This window comes from Staurois parvus, unplaced genomic scaffold, assembly GCF_062004578.1.
Source record: "Staurois parvus isolate SC_StPar_1 unplaced genomic scaffold, SC_StPar_1.0 ptg000316l, whole genome shotgun sequence".
Lineage (NCBI taxonomy): Eukaryota > Metazoa > Chordata > Amphibia > Anura > Ranidae > Staurois > Staurois parvus.
In genome coordinates, this window is record NW_028318112.1 from 3581183 (window position 1) to 3602967 (window position 21785).

General features: G+C 39.6%; 1 protein-coding gene across 3 annotated transcripts in view; it reads left to right on the forward strand.

The window, feature by feature from the left end:
* Positions 1-21785, forward strand: part of CACNA1I (calcium voltage-gated channel subunit alpha1 I) — a 1904325-nt gene that overhangs the window by 965618 nt on the left and 916922 nt on the right. For all 3 annotated transcript variants that reach the window (XM_089683626.1, XM_089683627.1, XM_089683628.1), the window contains exons 9-10: positions 11366-11517; positions 16783-16968. In XM_089683626.1, the coding sequence (XP_089539752.1) occupies positions 11366-11517; positions 16783-16968 (338 nt within the window). The remainder of the gene's footprint in view (positions 1-11365; positions 11518-16782; positions 16969-21785) is intronic.

Sequence of the window (21785 nt, forward strand, 5' to 3'; positions counted from 1 at the left end):
TGGATAGCGGTTCTTAATAGTGATTATATTCATGTCTCTGTAATCAATGCATGGACGCAAGGTGGAGTCCTTCTTTTCTCATCTATCCACACCCTGAGTACATTTAATTCAGGTTCCGACAGATTGAAAAGGCAGCCAAAAGGTATTTCTGCCCCTGGGAGCAGTTCAATGGGGAAATCATATGAGCGATGAGGGGGTAATTGATCTGCATTTTTCTTGTAACAGACATCTCGGAAATCATGGTAATGTGTGGGCAAGTTGTCATATGACTGGATAGCCACTGTATCACTTTGCGATTCCTTGGTCGGTGACGAACCTGGTCGGGAAGGTTTTTTTGCAATATTTTCACAGTGGGGGGGGGGGGGGGGACGCAAAATCTGTAGTCCGTGCTCCCCAGTTGATGGAAGGATTGTGAGTGGAAAAACCCCGGAGTCCAGCATAGCCGAGCAGGAGATTTCACGGCCCTCAGATACAAGTTTAATGGGGATAACAAAATGAGAGAGCAGGGAGTTCAATTTATTCTCTTCAGGAATCAGTGGGGAGACAGACTTGCTTATAGAGTTTATTTGTTCAGGTGCAATCACATAAGTCACAGCAATTGTTCTAACTTTGTTAGGACAATTAATTGCATAATGCCCAAAATCCCCACAATATAGACACAAGTTCTCTGAACGTCTTCTTTCTCTCTCCTGAATGGAAATGGATCTCTTGATCGCATGTTAGAATCCAGAGAGACTCTTGAATCTTGCTGAACAAATGGACTAGCAGAGAGATGCATACCCCTATTACCTCCAAACATTCCCAGCCTCTCCTTCCTTCTTTCTGTAAGTCTTTGATCGATTCAGATACACAATTGAATGAATTCCTCAAGATCATTAGGAATATCAACTCTGGCAAGCTCATCCTTCACCTGTTCGGAAAGCCCTTGACGGAACTGGCTCTTTTGTGCTGCAGGGTTCCAAATAGTATTTGTCATCCAAATTCTGAATTCGGCTGTGTATTCAGTGACCGAACAGCTACCCTGCCGCAGACTATGCAATTTTGCTTCGGCAGTAGCACAACGGTTGGGATCATCAAAAACCTGATTCATCGCGGTCAAAAAGGGATCAAAATCATTCAACATGCCATGGTTTTGCTCTATATAAGAGGAGGCCCAAGCTAGAGCTTCCCCACTCAGAAGCCCAATAATAAACATTACCTTCTTCTTCTCTGAAGGAAACGCAGCAGGGTACATTTGGAAATATATGCGACAGTGATTAAGGAAACCCTTGTAGTGATGGCGGTCAACATTAAACTTAGCTGGTTGGGGCTGGGGCATATGTGAGCAAGGATCATCTCAGTTCAGCAGTTGTCTCTGCAGAGCCTGAATCTCTCCCTGTTGCCTATCCACAATGTTTTCTAGTTTGGCAACTTTCTCTTGATAGGTAACCCCAAATTCCTGCAGCTCAGCAATTTGCTGCCTAAGAGGAGTCACAACACTTGCTATAGCGGCTTCCATGTTTGGGCCAGATTATTCTGTCACGCTATAAGGTCAGGTCCAGAGACCAGTTGCTACAGCAGTATAAGGCTTACCTGAAACCAGCAGGATGGATACACCATCGGGTCACCCTGGGAATGACGCAGGCTCACCTGAGGTGCAGGGTCTAAGTATAAACCGGTCTTCACCAGAGCTCCTAATCGTGGAGATGGATTTGGCTGCATGTTAATACCAGGTCGCAGATTTCAGGATCACCCCAGCAGGGAATGAGCAAGCTGGAAACCAATAGCGGATCAAACAGGTAGGGATCAAACAGAAGCGGAGTCAGTCACAAGCCAAGGGTCAGTCAAAAAAGGTAGTAGATAAGGATGAGGCAAAATCGTAGTCAGTAGCACGCCAAAGGTCGGTAACAAAGATGTAGACAGCAGCAGGAACAATACGTGGGATATTGGCTGGGAAGGCACAATAATCTGGCAAGGAGGAAGTGCATGGACATGGCTTTTATAGGAAGTTCATGGGAGGAGCAAGGAGTTCAAGGTTCAAGATAAACAGGGCCAAGGTAGGATCATCCAAAGAATTGTCAAGCAAGCTGTCCAGCATTCCAGGTGGCTCAGCAAGAAGAAACATTGTCTCTCACCACAGAAGGCCCAGGTTCGAACCCAGGCTCTGGCAGTGCCAGATATAGGGTCAAGATGTAGAAGACCTGTGAGAGGACAACAGGCTTTCCTTATACATTTTGGATTTACGAGGGAAAAGATAGTCACGTGGTGCCCCCTGGATGCCCAGACTACATGGGGAGCAGTGGCAAGATAGTTTGGGACTTGGTGTTATCCTTTTTCCATATGGCGTACCACTTATACGTGGACAATTTTTATTCAAGCGTGCCACTATTTAGACATTTTTTCAATCTTGGAACTGGCACTTGTGGTAAAGTGTGACCTAATGTGTGCCCACCATTAGAAGTGAGTGGATGCAGGGTGGTGTATTCTAATGGTGGGCATACGACACACTTTTTCTGGCAGAGATTTCTTCCCTTTTTCATTCAGTCCACAGGCTGCATACAAAAAAAAGAACATAGTATATATACCCAACAAGGACCAATGACGTACTGGTACATCACTGGAATTTGAATGGTTATACCAAGATGATGCCTACAGCTGCAGGCATCATCCTGGTATCTTTTTTTTCAGCTGGCGATCGGCTTTCATATAAAAGCAATCCTAGAGGCTAATTAGCTGCAGGATTGCTTTTACAAGCAGCGGGAGATGATGCCCCCCCTCCCCCACTGCCTTCCACGGCCTTCTCGGGCAGTCTTGTGCCATCGGGAGAACCTGAGAATGCAGCCAGTGTTTCTGCCAGCTGACCATAGAGCTGATTGGAGACCAGAGTGGTGCCAATCATCTCTATGGTCTAAGAATTCGGAAGCTACAAGCATTTCATCACTTCAGTTTCGCAGGATTTTTTGCATTCCCTGTTATAGCATTAAAAGTGATCAAAAAAAAAAATTAAAGGTACAATGTAAAAATAATAATTTAAAAAAAAATCGCCCCTCCCATGCGTGCACACCTGTGTGCACAAGCCTTGACCCTGTGTCGATATGTAAACAGCGGTTGCACCATGCATGTGAGGTATTGCCAAGAACGTCAGATCAAGGGCAGTAATTCTAACACTAGACCTCCTCTGTAAATCTAAAATGCTAGCTTTTAAAGGCTTTTAAAGCGTTGCCTATGGATATTAAAAATGTTTGCAGTTTGTCGTCATTGCACGGGGCATGCCCAGTTTTAAAGCATGTCATGTTTGGTATCTATTTACTTGGCATACCATTATCTTTTATATTTTACCAAATAATTGGCCAATATATTGTGTTTTTGTGCATTAAAAGTAAAAAAAGTGTATTTTTTTTTAAATTTTCTTTTGAAAAAAATTGCTGCGCGAGTACTATGTGCCATACAAAATTGTAGTACCCACTAGGGTGTCTGCTTTAAAAAATATATATAATGATTGGGGGTTTAAATTAATTTCCTAGCAAAAAATACTGATTTTTTTCATGTGAACAAAAAGTGTCAGAAAAGGCTTGGTCTTCAGGTGGTTAGAAGAGTGAGTGATGTGTGGCATAAACTTCTAATGCTGGGCATAGAATGCCCCCACCCCCCAAAACGACCCCTTTTTGGAAAGTAGACAACCCAAACTATTTGCTGAGAGGCATGTTGAATCAATAGAAGAATTAATTTTTTTACCACAAGTTTTTGGAAAATGACAAAAAAAATATTTTTTTTTTTACACAAAATTGTCACTTAAATGATTTACTGCTCACACATGCCATGGGTATATGTGGAATATATGTGAGTATATGTGGAATTACTCCCCAAAATACATTCTGCTACTTCTCCCGAGTATGGGGGTACCACATGTGAGAGATGTTTTGGCAGTCTAGCCAAATACAGGACCCCAAAATCCAATAAGCACCTTCAGGCTTTTAAAGGGCTTCATTTCCTCATTACACTTCCAAACTACCTGTCACAGTTTTGGAGGCCCTGAAATGCCGGATAGCACCTAAACCCCCCCCCCCCCCAAATGACCCCTTTTTGGAAAATAGACACCCAAAGGAATTTGATAAAAAGCACGGTAAGTATTTTGCAGATCTCATTTGTTGCCACAAGTTTTTGGAAAATGAAGAAAAAAAAACAAAAACATATTTTTTCTATTCTTTTTTTATATTTCAAAACCTTGTGAGAAAAAATGAGATCGGCAAAATACTCAACATGTCTCTTTTAAATTCCTTGGGGTATCTACTTTCCAAAAAGGGGTCATTTGGGGGGGGGGGTTGGTGCTATCCTGGCATGTGTAATGAGGAAGTTACGCACCTTCAGGCTTTCAAAGTGGTCATTGGATTTCAGGCTCCTGTATGTGGCTAGGCTCCCAAAAAGTCTCACACACATCGTTTTCCCATACTCGGTAGAAGTAGCAGAATGTATTTTGGGGTGTAATTCCACATATACCCATGGCTTGTGCAAGAAATAAATCATTTAAATGACAACTTCGTGTAAAAAAAAAAATGTTTTTGTCATTTTCCAGAAACTTGTGGAAAAAAATAAATCTTCCATGAACTCAATATGCCTCTCAGCAGATAGCTTAGGGTGTCTACTTTCCGAAAAGGGGTCATTTGAGGGTGTTTGTACTATCCTGGTATTTTAGCACCTCAAGAAATGTGATGGGCAGTCAGAAAGTAAAAGCTGTGTAAATTCTATTATCTATACCATATTTTGTAGACGCTGTAACTTTCACACAAAGCAATCAATATACACTTACTGGGATTTTTTTAACCAAAAACATGCAGCAGAATACATTTTGGCCTAAATGTATGACTAAATTTGAGTTTTTTTGGATATTTTTTATGACCGAAATGAGAAAATAGTTTTTTTCAAAAAATGTTTTTTTCTTCAAAACTTTTTTTGGTTATAGCGCCAAAAATATAAAGTGCACAGGTGATCAAATACCACCAAAAGAAAGCTCTATTTGTGTGAAAAAAGGACATAAATTTCATTTATGTACCATATTGCATGACCGCGCAATTGTCCATTAAAGTAGCGCAGCGCTGTATAGCAAAAAAATGCCATAAATTGCAGTATCTATACCATAGTTTGTAGACGCTATAACTTTCACACAAAGCAATCAATATACACTTATTGGGATTTTTTTTACCAAAAACATTTAGCAGAATACATTTTGGCCTAAATTTATAACTAACTTTGAGTTTACTATATATTATTTATAGCTGAAAGTAAAAAAATATTGTTTTTCTTCAAACTTTTTGGTCTTTTTTTGTTTATAGTGTGAAAAATAAAAAGTGGACAGGTGATCAAATACCACCGAAAGAAAGCTCTATTTGTGTGAAAAAAAGGAGGTAAATTTTGTTTGGGTGACTGACCATTTGGAAACTCGGGCCCCGGGTCAGTAGGGGGTCCCATGAGATGCCCCTGGTACCTTTTTCATAGGCTTTTTTGAGTTTGGGTAAGGACACAGGGGCCCCATGAGTTGTCAGTCTGCCTCTGGGTGCAGTGTTGCATGGCCGCGCAATTATCAGTTGAATTAGTGCAGCGCCGAGTAGCAAAAAGAGGTCTGGTCAGGAAGGGGGGTAAATCCTCAGAAGGACAAGTGGTTAATTGCGGGGAGAGCAGGTACCTCATTTTGACAGTTACCTGCTCCCACTGCCTCTAGAATCACCTAGGAGATTACCCCCCTCCCTCCTTGCTCTTAATCTTTGACATGTCCCAGGAGGCGGCAAGTCTATTCACAAAGCACAGTGTGACTTGCTCAATGGGGAGCAGCTGTGAAGTTGCAAGGAGTCACAGCTGAATTTCCACAGTAAACAGGACATCACTAGGGACCTGAAGGCTGGCAAAGATCCAGGTGAAGACAGCGCTGGATCCCTGGACAGATAAGTGTCTTTTTCTTAAACGTCAGAAGCTACAATATTTGTAGCTGCTTTTATTTATTTATTTTTCAGACTGAAGAATCTCTATAAGTTTTGAAAATGAAAGATGGAGACTGATTTTTGTCATGCACAGCTGCTCCATATTCTGGCTGCTCCCATCTTAGTAAATTCCCTCACTGTGTTGTTGTGACTGAGCCCCTACAAATGGATGTGCTTACCAGTTTGGATGTGCTTCCCATAGTTTCAAACTGCATCCAAAAATGAGCCTTAACAGCTGATTGGTATGAGTGATTAAATATATTAACCCCATGCCTAAAAGGGCACCTAATGTTTGAACTGACAACATTCATTATTATTCAGAATTTATGTAGGCTGTGCACTATTTAAAATTGTTTAATGTTTTATGTTTCAAGTTTTAATGTTTCTGGTTTAATGTGTTACAGAGTTATTCCAGGTTTATCACATGGTCTTCCCTGTAGACCAGTTCTGAAGTTGTGGAAAAAAAACTTGTTTCTGTTATTTGGGATTAGAGACTTTGAGATATTGTGCTAGAGAAACATGACCAATATTTTATACGTTTAATTCATGCCTCTTCCAGTAGAGGTATTTTTTACTAGCCATATCAAAATGCCATATTCATCACCCTGAGAAAATATGTAGTTGAACAGCTTCTCACAAAAGACTATGGGATTGATTTACTAAAATTGGAGAGTGCAAAATATGGTGCAGCTTTGCATAGAAACCAATCAGCTTCCAGGTTTTATTGCCAAAGCTTAATTGAACAAGCTGAAGTTAGAAGCTAATTGGCTACCCTGCACAGCTGCACCAGATTGTACACTCTCCAGTTTCAGCAAATCAACCCCAAAGTGACAGCACCTACGTAAAGGAACAGCCCTACCCAGTAATTGTGTTTTTTTTTTCACCAGCTGAAACAGGGGAATGCTGGCAACTCAATCAAGTCCATAACAGGCTACTCAATTTAGTCCTGCATATGTTTTATTTTATTACCCTTTTCATCAGATCATTTTACACTATGGATAAATTAGAACAGTTCTTTATGGTTTAGTGAGTTTTTTTAAATGTTGAAATATTCATTTGATCTCAGCAGTCATTGTTCATAGATACATAAGACAAATGAGACATGTCAGGACATACTGAGAGCAGGATTATATCTCGCAGGAAGTCTCAATTCTACTTGGAATTCAGAAGAAAGTATTTGGGTTCTTGTCCAGAAAAACATCTGAGCTGCACTATTGCAAGTGCAACCCTCTCTTTGATCAGAAGACTAGTTATCTTGAAGGTTTGTGCTGCAGTGCTCTCTGTGCTTCCAATGGACTTCAGCTGAATGGGTTAACGCTACCTTGCCTCCACAAGCAGAAGATGCTCAAGAGACTTAATGGCTGGCAGCACTGAATCATAGGAGATGAAGTTTGAGGAAAAAAAACCCTTACTGTGACAGCTAATGGACTATTGGACTACAATTCCCAATGCAATCCTGGTATAAACAGGCTAAATATCAAGGGGTTGCCTCTTTGCTGTGAGGAGACTGAAGTGTCCACATCACTGCTTCTGTGTGCACATCAACCTGCTACAAGAGGACCAGAGTTGCTCTTGGGCAGATATAAGAGTGAGCTGACATCTGAACAGTGTTTCTGTTTCACTGGGACTGGCAAGAGGACACTGCTGCCATTAAGCTGTTGCTGCTAACAGATACTGAGCATATAGGGACTGGCCATCTAACTAGCAGCATTATTTACTGAATGTAAAGACTGGGCCCCAACACTAGCTGGCTAAAGAATTTAGGGCTAAAGACTGCTCACTCAGCTGCTTCACATAAATTTTGCCTATTGACCATAGTAAGAGGTTTAGGGAGTCCTAAATAATATGTAAACCAAACATTTTATATACCTGATATGTTCCTGTTGTACCATGTAGTTGTATGAAAAAGTATCCTGTTCTCTTTGTATTGCTTCGTTTGTGTGAAATCCCTGGTGTTCCTGCTAGTCCCTCTGCTTTTCTAGCAGAAAACTAGCCACGCTAGGCATGAGAGCAAAACGTGGATAATACTCTAGCTGTACTGGCAATGCAGTCTGCTCTCCTCCAATGATCAGACTTCTGCTGACTGGCTTCCCCTGCATAGCCATTAACTTGGAAGATCAGTGTGCTACTGTTTCTCTGCTGTTTCTCCTCTCACATGCAGCTGAGAACAGAAGGCATGTGATCACTCATAAAAAAAAGGAAAAATGTTTTATATGTATACAGAAATGTTTTACAATTAATTACTATTTTTAACTGTATGAGTTGTTTTACAAGCTGAGGGTTTTACATATACTTTAAATTTAATCACTGCCCTTCATATAGAATGCACTCTAAAGTGAATATAGCCTACTGTTTACAGAGGTGTTATTGCAGTATTTATTATCATTGCTGTTACTGTTTCTACTGCTATTACCTTTTGTGAGTTACCAGGCTTACTCCAATATATCTGCATAGAACTGCATTCTATGCTGCTATAGCCTAGTGAACATATTGGGGTTGACTTACTAAAACTGGAGAGTGCAAAATCTGGTGCAGCTGTGCATGGTAGCCAATTGGCTTCTAACTTTAAACTTGTTCAATTAAGCTTTGACAAAAAATCTGGACGCTAATTGGTTTTTATGCAGAGCTGCATCAGATTTTGCACTTTCCAGTTTTAGTCAATCAGCCCCCATTTTCTAGTGAACTGTAATTGACCTAATCCTTGACTTCCTCTTTTATGTGGATACTGCTGTTTACTGCAATCCATGACAATATATTGGGTTAATTTACCACTCAGGGGCGGACTGAACATTTGGAAACTCTCCTATTGTTACAAAGCAGGGGTGGACTGACCATTTGGAAACTCGGGCACTGCCCAAGGGCCCGGGGTCAGTAGGGGGCCCCATGAGATGCCCCTGGTTCCTTTTTCATAGGCTTTTTTGAGTTTGGGCAAGGACACAGGGGCCCCATGATCCCCTATTGCCCGGGGGCCCCATGAGTTGTCAGTCTGCCCCTGTTACCACTAACTAGTCTGATGTTTGCTTTTTGATACTTAACCTTAGTTGTGTGCAGGGCATCTATATTTGTGCTCCCAGTAGCAGTGTAGTATCTATTTGCTTTACGCAAGTAATGTACAAGTTTTCATGCTATATCAACCCAGTGACATTTTGATATTAAGCTGCAAACAAGCACATTCTACACCTCCCCTGACTGCCAATTTCAATGAAATAATTTCACATCAGTAGATGGTATGACAAGAGTCTGCGATTCGCTTTGTTACAGATCAAAATTCAGATGGAAATATTATTTAGATGTAGCCAAATTACCAAATCACAATAGTAACAAATTTAAATAAATTTGTTAAAATAAAATCTGAAATAAATGATAACAAAACAAATTATCCTAATTCGAAAATGAATTCAAATTTGAAAATGAATTTGAAATGGAAACACATTGCAATAAATACAGTATGATATACAAGTGAAATAGGATCTACTGTCCTAATTTAAAAATCCTTCCTTCCCTCTGGCCTTTAACTCTTCCACCTCTTTTCATTCTTGGGTGGCAGCAGGGTTGATTAGACTGTGCAACTTGACAATGAATACCACATTTAAAAACCTTCCCAGCCTTCCAGGAATCCCATTCTGCCTAATTCTGAAATCTTTCTTTATTTACAGATAAAGCACTTTAACACCCCACTATGCAAACCAGGCCAAACTCACTTTATTATATTGACTTGTATGCATACATGAATGTACTTTTGTAATTTTTCCCGTCACTCTGTAACATAAAGTGCCTTTATATTGTTATTCGTAACTTTTAAAATTCAATAAACACATTGAACAAGGAAATAAGATGATGGTTCCTACGTAGGCTGCTTAATAGAATATGTAGGCTGGTTAGTGAGCGCACTCTGATAAGCTGCTATTGCACCAAAAAGGAACAACAAATCTTTCAAATAGACTCTATCAATAAGGGAATACCGGACCATACCCACGGTGATTGGAGTTGATTAACACGACCCTGGACTATATAATCCACATACATGATTATATCGGACTTATGTTATTCATTTACTACTGATTTTTTACTAATGGTTCTAGCTTGTCTTAGGACTTTTTGTCACTTTTTTTGTAGCGCTGAACTCCCTTATTGATTGAGTGCTTAATAGAATAGAATAGACACAAATTGAATAGAATCAAATAGCATAGAAAATAAATAAAAGAATAGAATAATGTAAAATATAATTGACTAGAATAGAGTACAAAATAATAAAATAAAAAAAAAAAGAATAGAACAAATAGAATAGAAAAGAACAAATATAGCCGTCTTCCTAAATTTGAATTTCAAATCAATTTGAAAATAATGAACATACAAAATGATTCTGAATATACAAAACATTCAGAAACAAATAATTTTAACATAACGAATATGGTAAAACAAAGTTTATTAACTTAGTGAATTAACCTGAAATTAAACAAAACATTTTTATCTTTGCTTGGCTGCTTTATCAGATTTTAGCTCAAGAGACACTGGTATTTTTTGCAGTTCTGGGCACACTGCATTGGGACTAATTTCAGAGTGTCCTGGTTGTAATAAAAGCTGGGAGGGCAATAAATATAAACTTCTATGACAGCTAAACAAAATAGATAGAACAAGGGGTATCTGGGACTTATTGATCAAGATGACTTCTCATATGAGAGTCAGACTGCTGACTTAACAATTTATGGTGCTCCAACAGTCTCTCTAATGGGGCACCTCTTTCACTCTTGGGTCTCATAGAAGCAAGTGGGCTGCTATGGCTATAGTGAAGGCAATGAAGTATCTCCTTTATTTTGACAACATGTGGCCAAACATTTGGATTTCTTTAGCATAGCATAATCTTTTATCCCTGGTTAGACATCCTGGAGCTAACCACTAGAGCAGGATCCAGAAGAGAGTAGAAAACACACTTACAATGCTGCTTGTAGGTGTGGTTGCACATCTGTTATGGTCTTCAGAAGTATCCTTTGTGAGGGTGGATGGTCAGTGCAGGAAATGTACAAGTTTTCATGCTATAGCAACCCAGTGACATTTTGACACTAAGCTGCAAACAGCCACATTCCACACCTCCCCTGACTGCCAATTTCAATTAAATAATTTCACATCAGTAGATGGTGTGATAAGAGTCTGTGGGGCTGTCATATTCCCAAACTAGTCATGTGCTTTCCAATTTTTGGACAGCAACTTCAACAGCATGAAACTGCACAAACTGTTCTATCACAATGGACCTGTGGCATGTATGATGTAGTGCATACTATACAGAACAAAGCAACATAATGGGCACAAATAATTAAAAAACAAAACAATGCACTCTTTGTTACACAGAAATCATTCTAGTTCTAAAACAATTTCTTTTTTCCTAATTGCTGTCACAATTTTGTCTCTACCTACAGCCTGAAGAACTCACTAACATTCTGGAGATAAGCAACATTGTATTCACCAGCATGTTTGCTCTGGAAATGATGCTCAAACTTTCAGCTTTTGGATTTTTTGACTATCTCCGAAATCCATATAACATCTTTGATGGAATTATAGTCATTATAAGGTGCGTACCTCATTTTTTTTATTTTAAGTTCACTGCTTTGTTTAGTATTTCACACCTGATTTACACATTTTGACTTCTGCACATCTGCCCACTGGCCATCCCACTGAGTCCTTCAGTGCACCATTTTTTATTTTAACACTCTTACAACTTATACATGATAATGAAAAGCGTATTCCAAGTCATCAGTGCTTTCAAGATTTAACCACTTTCATACAGGGCACTGTTACCCCCTTCCTGCCCAGGCCAATTTTCAGGTTTCAGCGCTCACACTTTGCATGGCATTTGCATGATCATGCAACACTGTATCTCTAAACAAAAATTTTATCGGTTTCTTCACACAACTAGAGCTTTCTTTTAGTGGTATTTAATCACCACTGGGGTTTTTATTTTTTGCTAAATTAACAAAAAAAGACCAAAATTTTGAAAAAAAAACCCACATTTTTCTTTGTTTCTGTTATAAAAGTTTCCAAATAAATAATTGTTGTTCATAAATTTAGGCCAAGATGTATTCTGCTACATGTCTTTGTGAACTCTAACCTTCCTACAGACTAAATCATAAATTCTAATTTGGGTTATTTTCACCAAACTATGGGATATATCTAAAAATTGATCGCTCCTGAAGTACTGACAGCCAATCTAATTTCTTGAGGTCCAAGAATGTCAGAACAGTACAGATATCCCTCAAATGACCCCTTTTTGCAAAGTAGACAGTCTGACGTATTTCATAAGAGGCATGTCGAGTTTTTTGAAGTTGTAATTTTTTTGTCATAATTTTTGGGAAAATGAAGAAATTAAAAAAATGATTTTCACTATTTTTTTTTTTTTTACATACTGTCACCATTGCAGTACAGCGTCATCATATAACTGGCATGGCGGTGATCAGGGACACTGACTGGTGACAGTAGGGAAAAAAAATTGATAATTTTTTAAAAAAATTTTTAAATGTTTTTATTATTTTGTATTTTTTATTACTTTTTTTAAGATTTCTTTTTCATATTTCACTATGACCAAAGTAGTATAATGGTACCATAGTAACATTGTGCTACTTTGGGAAAGTGATCAGTATTTTTTTTTTTTTTTTACACAGCTTGCTTATAGCAAAGAGAATTATACTTTGGCCAAAAAATATGAAACCTGCCACCAGGACAAGGTAGACTCTTTTGAGCAGAACCCTACACTAACATTAACTTCACTACCTTTTCAATGCCCTTCAATATGTCCTCCCCTAGCAGATCTAAGAAATCAACTAATAAAAAATAATAACAAACAAATATATATGTATATATTCAGGAAAGAGACATCCCAATCCAGCAAAGAGACAGTCCATTCCAGCAAAGACTCATCCCCATATATTCAGCAAAGAAACATCCCCATATACTTGGCACAGAGACATCCCCATATAGCAAAGAGACAGCACAACAAAGCAAAGAAATAGTCCATTCCAGCAGAGACATCCCCATTTGTTCAGCATAGAGACATCCCAATCCAGCAAAGAGATGGCCAATTCCAGCAGTGACATCCTCACATATTCAGCAAAGATACAGCCCAATCCAACAAAGAGTCAGTCACAGCACAGGCCCACATCCAGCAACATTGTCAAGTTACCATTGTGATGTCTAACAACTTCTCTCCAGACCAGTGCACAGTGAACACTGAGCAGTCCTGCAGGCAGCTCCCTCACACCTGCATGCACTCAGCCCTCCTCACACCTTTATGCATTCAGCCCCCTCACACCTGTATGCACTCAGCTTCCTCAAACCCGTATGCACTCAACCCCCTTACATATGTATGCACTCAGCCCCCCCTCACACCTGTATGCACCCAGCCCCCCCCATACCTGTGCACACTCAGCTCCCAACACCTGTACACACTCAGCCCCCTATCACTCTTGTATGCACTCAGCCCCCCACACCTGTATGCACTTAGCCACCCCATGTCTGTACACACTCAGCCCCCCACACCTGTACACATTAAGCCCACCAATACCTGTACATGCTCAGCCCCCCCTATACTTGTAGGCCCTCAATCCCCCATATCTGTATGTGCTGAGCCCCCATCATATCTGTATGTGCTCAGCACCCCATACCTGTACGTGCTCAGCCCCCCATACCTATACGTAGTCTGCCCCCCACACCTGTACACACTCAGCCCCCCCCCACACATGTACATGTTCAGGCCCCCATCATACCTGTATGTGCTCAGCCCCCCCCCACACCTGTACGTGTTGAGCCTCCCCACACCCGTGCACACTCAACCCCCCACACCTGTACATGCTTAGCCTCCCTCATACCTGTATGCACTCAGCCCCCCACACCTGTACATGTTTAGGCCCCCCTCATGCCTGTATGTGCTCAGCCCCCCCACACCTGTACGTGTTGAGCCTCCTCACACCTGTACCCACTCAGCCCCCTTCATACCTGTATGTGCTCAGCCCCCCCAACTCCTGTAGACACTCAACCCCCCTCATACCTGTACGTGCTCAGCCCCCCACACCTGTACGTTCTGAGCCTCCCCACCTTTGTGCACACTCAACCCCCCACATCTGTACCCACTCAACCCCCCTCATACCTGTATGCACTCAGCCCCCTCATACCTGTGTACGCTCAACCCCCCCACACCTATACCCACTCAGCCCCCCTCATACCTGTACATGATCAGCCCCCCACACCTATATGTGCTCAGCCCCCCCAAACCTATGTACACTGAAACCCCCCCACACCTGTACACACTCAGCCTCCCTCATACCTGTATCCACTCAGTCCCTCCTCACACCTGTACACACTCAGACTCTCCTCATACCTGTAGATATGTCAGCTCCCCTCTTCTGTCCCCAGATTAGAGCCCTGAATTATTGCCAGCAAACAACACACCCAGGATTGGAGGCTTCATCCCACTCAATCCTCTACAAAGCTTCTGGGCTCTTGGGTCCAATCCAGGATTTACTAATCCTGTCTCGTTGGTATAAGACAAGCATCCTGGTGCACCTCAAACTGAATGGTAGGGGACCCTGGGTGCCACCAACTCCACCCCCGTGTCCATTCATATAGAGCCCTTTATTGACAACAGGCTCTCTTTAGAGAGAACGATCTCTGTTTCTTATTTCTGCAAAGTCCCATTATAAGTCGCTGATCCCCGTCAATAGCAGTATTAAAAAAATCCAATATATATACCTTAGTTTGTAAACTATATACCATACTTTGTATAACTTTCAAGCAAGCCAATCAATATACACTTATTCAGATTTTTTTTTCCCAAAAACATGTAGCATAATACATTTTGATCAAAATAATGAAGATTTTTTTTTCATTGGATGTTTTATAGCAGAAAGTAAAAACCTTTTTTTTTTATTTTTTATTTATATTGCAAAAAATAAAAACCTCAGTGGTGATCAAATACCACCAATGAAAGCTATATTTCTTTTGAAAAAAAAAAAAAGATACATTTGTATGGTTACAGCACTGCATGACACCACAATTAACAGTTAAAGTAGAGCAGTGCCAAATAGCAAAAAATGGCCTGGTCATGAAGGGGGTAAAACATTGCAGAGCTGAAGTGGTTAAAATATATTAAAACAGTAAAAAAAATAATATTGCTTAGTAATCACCACCTCCCTTTTATACAATAAACCTAATCAAAGCCTATAACTAAACAAGTGACCTTAAGTACTATTCCATTATATCATTGTTCAGTCCACAAGTGATCTATACCATAAATTATATGTCCAATTATAAGCTCAGGGAATTCTCTCCAAAAAATCATCAGCAATACAAGTTATAGTCACATTACTTTGCACTGTTTAATCCTTCCCTTAATCATCCAAGTGTTGCCACTACTTATAAAACCAATTAATAAGCAATGTTTATGTTTTCTTCTGAAAGTAGCATCCGTTTTGTGGCGATTTGACATTTATTTACTTGGTTCCCTGTGATATCACCTTTCTGCATATATTATGCTTTATCTGATTTTCTAGCTTATTTGTGCATTTTAAATACTGTATCATTTATATTTATGCATTTGCTATCACTTTATCTTTTGTTTTTACACAGGCAGCAAGACATTTGAAGTTCATATGCTTAACAACAGAGTTTTATTCCTGCTATATATAAGCAGTAGTCATTAAGGCTTTTTACTCTTACAATCATTTACAATTCATATTCCCAACATTGTTAATATGTACTGCATGCTAAATTTTCTTTCTTTTTTCACGCACTGAAATGGAATTTAAAGTGATTCTAAACACAGAAGTGTTATATACCATGATTCATTCACTTAAATCATAAATATCATGTCACTGTTTTTTTTTCAATTCTCCAAGTACCTTATTTCTACTGCACTGTTGTGTGGTCACATGATTTTTTCCTGTTCTTTGGCATCTGCAGGAAAAGATTCTTGGGAGGGGCTTCTGTTACTCTGCTGATGTATGCAAGTCTGTGTCTAGCCAGCCCTGATTGGTGCTGTGCCAGTCACATGACTGAAAAAACTGTTTTAGAAGAGTAATTCATATTAAATTCTAAATATCAAAAAAACTGTTTTATGGCTTCCTATAAATCTTTATTGAACATCAAATGTGTGTTTTTTTTTTTGTGCATTAATATGGTGTAGGCAGAGTCAAGGATGATTGGTACTAGCTTTCATTTTGTTAAGATAGCATCTGCATCCAAGGCTCTTTTTTACTTTACAGGTATTTGCAATTACATTGATATATTAAATACTGATTTATTTTAGGCTTTCTGTGAGTTTCTTAGTGAATGTAATCATTCAGCATACTATATCCCTCCCACATAGTGTTAGCAATAGGAGGACATGGATGGAAGATAGGGAAGTGTCATTTACCACTATGTATAGGCCCACAAGTGTGACTCTATAGTCACATGGGCAGCACAGATAAGAAAAATTAGGAAATTAAGAGCTTAGAAGGGAACTGAAATATGATCGTGCTCAGTAGAGGACACCATCTGGACTATACATTCGCAGTCTGAAATGAAGATACAGAGAAGATGGGAGGGGCAGCTGAAGGCAGGATCAACCAGGTATATTTCACTCTACACAAAATGAATGCTTTAGTGGTTATGTACACTCTGTTATATAATGTAATGAGAGTGTTTCATAGTCTGACAACTAATGACACTGTAATATGTCATCCAAGCACAATATACAGTATAGTAGAGAGAAGACGTAAAGAATTAATGCTGTTTTGGTTTCTCTTATCTGAGTAATAATCCTTTTTTTGATAATTGCTATTATTTTCCAATATTTTTTTCTCAGTGTCTGGGAGATTATTGGGCAGAACGATGGTGGGCTTTCAGTTTTAAGAACTTTTCGTCTTCTTCGGGTGCTGAAACTTGTGCGGTTTATGCCTGCACTGAGACGACAGTTGGTAGTCTTGATGAAGACAATGGACAATGTGGCAACATTTTGCATGCTTCTCATGCTCTTTATCTTCATCTTTAGGTAAGAAGTGTGTGGGTCTGAGGTTGAACTCTGAAAAAAATCTTGTATGTTGTTTACTATATATTATTACTAAATCAATTTCTTTGCCTGAAATATAGTTACACATTCCTAACTAATAAAATATTGTGGGGAAGGATAGTGTAATGGTTATGCCCTATTACAGTGACATATTCATTAGGACAAAAATTGAGGGCAAATAAAATGGGTGACGGCCCAGACATTAATAGCAGAGGTCTTAACCATTTCATTCTATCCAAAACTGACAGCAAAGCTTTGAGTTACACTTTAAACAACCAAAACTGATGCATGATATGATCAGGTGTAGAGCAAAATATTATTATTATTGTTTGATATATTATTATTACACTAGGTGGTAGTGTGTATGTTTTTTTTGTATAAGATAATCTTCCTTCTGGTGGAATTACATAGTTTTGATGTAATTTTCTATTTCTGTGTTCCTATTTTTTTCAATTATAACAAGAAGGGCTTAGCCATACATCCTGCACCATCTTGACTGGTAAGAGTAATTTCGCCACCAGCTTTCAAATTGGTTACAGACCCAGCTACAGTTAAAATACTAAACATTGCTGCATATATAACTTAGATAAGATAATACTTTACCGTCATTGCATATGTACAGTACATTCAATGAAATGTATCAAGGTACTCTATTCACTTTACAACAGCAATATTGAAAAACAAAAAGTTCTCACAGCCAAGCATACATACTTCCTAAAAAATGCCCACATATTGGTTAATAAATATGTCAAAATATAAAATAATAAAAAAAAAGTAAAATGTTCACATAAAATGAAAAAAAAACTCTGCACTTGGTGGGTATAAACCCACCAGGTGCAGAGTTTTTTTTTCATTTTATGTGCCTGTCTTGTGTCGTGAAGACAGCAGATTATAGTTACAGATCTACTGAATTTGGATACAGCATATGTCAGCCAAATAAAAAAGCAGGCAAAAGCTCTTATTAGTGATCCAACTGGACTGGGTTATAGTATGTTTGCACCATTGCCATCACGGAAAAGATATAGGACATTTAAAAGTAATACTAATTGTTTAAAGTATATTTTTTTCCCCAAGGGCTGTATTATCTATAAAGACAAAACGCGGACCACACAAACGCGGATATGTGAACCAGGGGTAAGGGCTGTGACAGGAGTCCAGGAAAAACTGCTGGATGTGTGCAGGATGGAAGATATATTTTCCCAAGACTTAAACAGTACATAGGCTGTTTTTTTTTCTCTGTTGTATAGTTAGGTTACTGGACTGGTTGAAGAGTTAATGAACCAAACTGAAGCAGATCTGGCTAATCTGGTCTCTAGACGACTCTCTGTCTTCTTAAATTAGTGCATGTTTATACTGCAGAGCCTAAAAACTATTTGTTTGGTGGAAAACCACTCATGTGTGGCTAGGGTTGTCCAGTAAGTTGCTAAAGTGGCAAGGATTTTTGTTTTCTTTTTCTACTGCTCTTCAGAAACTGCATGGTTGTTTATACCAAGACCTGCAGACTGAAGAGAGAGATATAGCTGAAAATTGCCCAGTTGTAGATGATCCAATGAACTGTGATTTCATTAGAGACAGACCTAAGTGCATGCATGGTTTCATGCACTACCATAAGGAGAAATGAGAATAATTTATGCAAAATGTTATTAATCGTAGAAATGCTGCTGTATTTTTGGATTAAGGTATCCTGGTTACATTGATAAAAGTTTAATTAGCGGCTAGAGAGGTCTCACTCTGAAAAAGTGGCAGTCATTTGTGGGGACACCAGAGAGTACACTGTGGCAAGAGTGTGTAATGAGACCTAGCAAATCCAAAAAGTTTACAAGTACACAGTACATATCCAGTAAAACTTTCATCTTTATCTGTAAACTATCAGCAGGATAAGGGAAAGAATGAACTGAATGGATGGATGAGAGCGTAATGGATGGATGGCTGAGCAGGAGAAGGGACTGAGACTGGAACATGCAAGAAACTTCTGCAGCTCCCACAGAAGGTCAACATAAATTAAATTAAAAAAAAAGTCCCCCAAACAGCAGTATAGCAAATCCAAAAAATGTAGCCATGCATTTGAAAAAGAGTACAAAGCCCCTGGAAACGTATCATGCATGCCCCCTCTCTTGACATCAACCAGACATTTTGACAGCTTGTGCTGGCTGGCTCCCTGTCATCCCTGGTTCTGCTCAAAGATGCCTACATCCTCACACTGATCATAGCTGCTTGGTCTCAGACATTCTCTAAGTTCAATGTAAGTGTGCTGCTTATTTTAATAAAGTGATTTTATCTTCTACTGACCTCAGCGCCCTGGTGTTTGTTTTCTTATGTATATTGAAACCTCCCTAGGTAAAAGGTTAAATCAAATGAAGCTGGTTTTGCAATTACCACCTGATGATATCATAGTTAGGGATTTTCCACAATTTTAGGAACTATGGGATCAGCATGATAGACAGCATGGATTCATGAAAGACAGAAGTTGTCAAACAAATCTGATTTCTTTTTATGAGAAGGTGAGCAAAACCTTGGACAGAGGGGTGGCAGTGGATGTGGTATACTTGGATTTTGCAAAAGTGTTTGACACAGTTCCCCATACATGGCTAATGTGTAAGGTAAAGTCTACGGGCTTGGAAAAATCCGTATGTAAATGGATAGAAAACTGGCTAAAAGATCGTATTCAGAGAGTAGTGGTTAATGATTCATACTCTGAATGGTCTAGGGTTGTCAGTGGTGTACACCAAGGTTCAGTGTTGGGACAACCCTAGACGTTTGAATATATTTATAAACAATATAGGTCTGGGATTATAAATACCATGTCAGTCTTTGCAGATGACACCAAGCTGTGCAGTGGAATAACATCCTTACAGGATGTCTCCAACTTACAAGCCAACCTCAATGCACTGTTTAATTGGGCAACTATGTGGCGAATGAGGTTTAATGTTGATAAATGTAAGGTTATGCACTTGGGGGCTAAGAATATGCATGTATCATACATACTAGGGGGAGTACAACTGGGGGAATCAGTGGTGGAGAAGGATCTGGGAGTTCTGGTTGATCACAAGCTTAATAATGGAATACAATACAAGCTGTGGTTTCTAAAGCGAGCAAAATCCTCTCTTGTATTAAAAGAGGTATAGACTCCAGAGAGAGAAATATAATTTTACCCCTGTACAAATCATTAGTAATACCTCATCTGGAATATGCTGTTCAGTTTTGGGCACCAATTCACTAAAAGAACATTGGGGAACTGGAGAAAGTATACAGAAAGGCAATTAAACTGATAAGAGGCATGGAGGAGCTCAGCTATGAGGAAATTTATTCCCTCTTGAGATGAGGACATTAAGGGGGGATATGATCAACATGTATAAATACATCATATAGTAAACTCAGTGTAGAGTTATTCACCCAGAGGTCATCACAGAGGACAAGGGGGCACTCTTTACGTCTGGAGGAAAAGAGATTTAATCTCCAAACACGGAGAGGTTTCTTCACAGTGAGAGCTGTGAAAATGTGGAATAGACTCCCTCAAGAGTTGGTTGTGGCCAGCTCAGTGGATTGCTTTAAAAAGGCCTGAATTCTTTCTTGGATACACAGAATATAACTGAATACTAACATTCATAGGTAAAGTTGATGCAGGGAATATCCGATTGCCTCTCAGGGGATCATGAGGGAATTTTTTCAGTGATAATGCTATACACTGTCACTGTGCTAATGACATTGGCTGGGAAGGGTTTTACATCTCAGGCTAATCAAGAGGTTAAGTGTGTGCCTAACAAGTGTTAATGTGCTGCATTTTACTAAAAACCTATATGTTCCTTCTCTCTGCTCTGCTGGGAAAAGAAACAGAGATTGTTCCCTCTTTACAGATCCCTGAGTCATTTGTCAACTCAGGGCTTCGGGTTGTGATTGGACACGGCTGATCAGTATGCCCCAGCCATGAATCATTGGCCAGGACCTGCTGACAAAACTCCACTGTTTAATCACAGTGGAAGTCAATGGGGGCGTGCTCTGAACATGGAAGCATGGAGCAACATACAGTTGTGTCCAAAATTATTCAACCCCCAATGCTGTAAAGGGGTTTAGGGACTATAGTGTACATTTGGAATTGTATTCAGAATCAAATCCTACAAGGACGTTGTAACTACCCAAATGCAACTAAAATGACATCAATTGTTTATGTAATACAGTAGTAAATGGTTCTTATGTGGTTTCTTCATTGCCACAATTATTCAACCCCTTAAAGACTACCACTCTGAAGAACAGAGGTTCATACAGGTGCTTTCCATCAGGTATTGAAAACACCTGTGGATGTCACCGAGCAGCAATCAAGCATAATAAGCACCAATTAGGCAGCTTTAAAATGACTGTGATACTCAGCTCCTTCTAGACATTTACTGGTGTGGTTACAAACATGGTGAAGGCAAGAGAATGGTCCAGGAAGACAAGAGAAGAGGTGATTTCTCTTCACAGGAAGGGCAATGGCTATAAGAAGATTGCAAAGATGTTAAACATACCAAGAGACACCTTAGGAAGCATCATTCGCAAATTCAAGGCAAAGGGCACTGTTGAAACGCTACCTGGTCGTGGCAGAAAGAAGATGCTGACTTCGACTGCTGTGCGCTACCTGAAGCGTAGAGTGGAGAGAAGTCCCCGTGTGACTGCTGAGGAACTGAGAAAAGATTTGTCAGATGTGGGTACAGAAGTTTCAGCCCAGACAATAAGACGCACACTGCGTAATGAAGGCCTCCGTGCCAGAACTCCCAGGCGTACCCCCTTGCTGTCTCCAAAGAATAAGAAGAGTCGACTGCAGT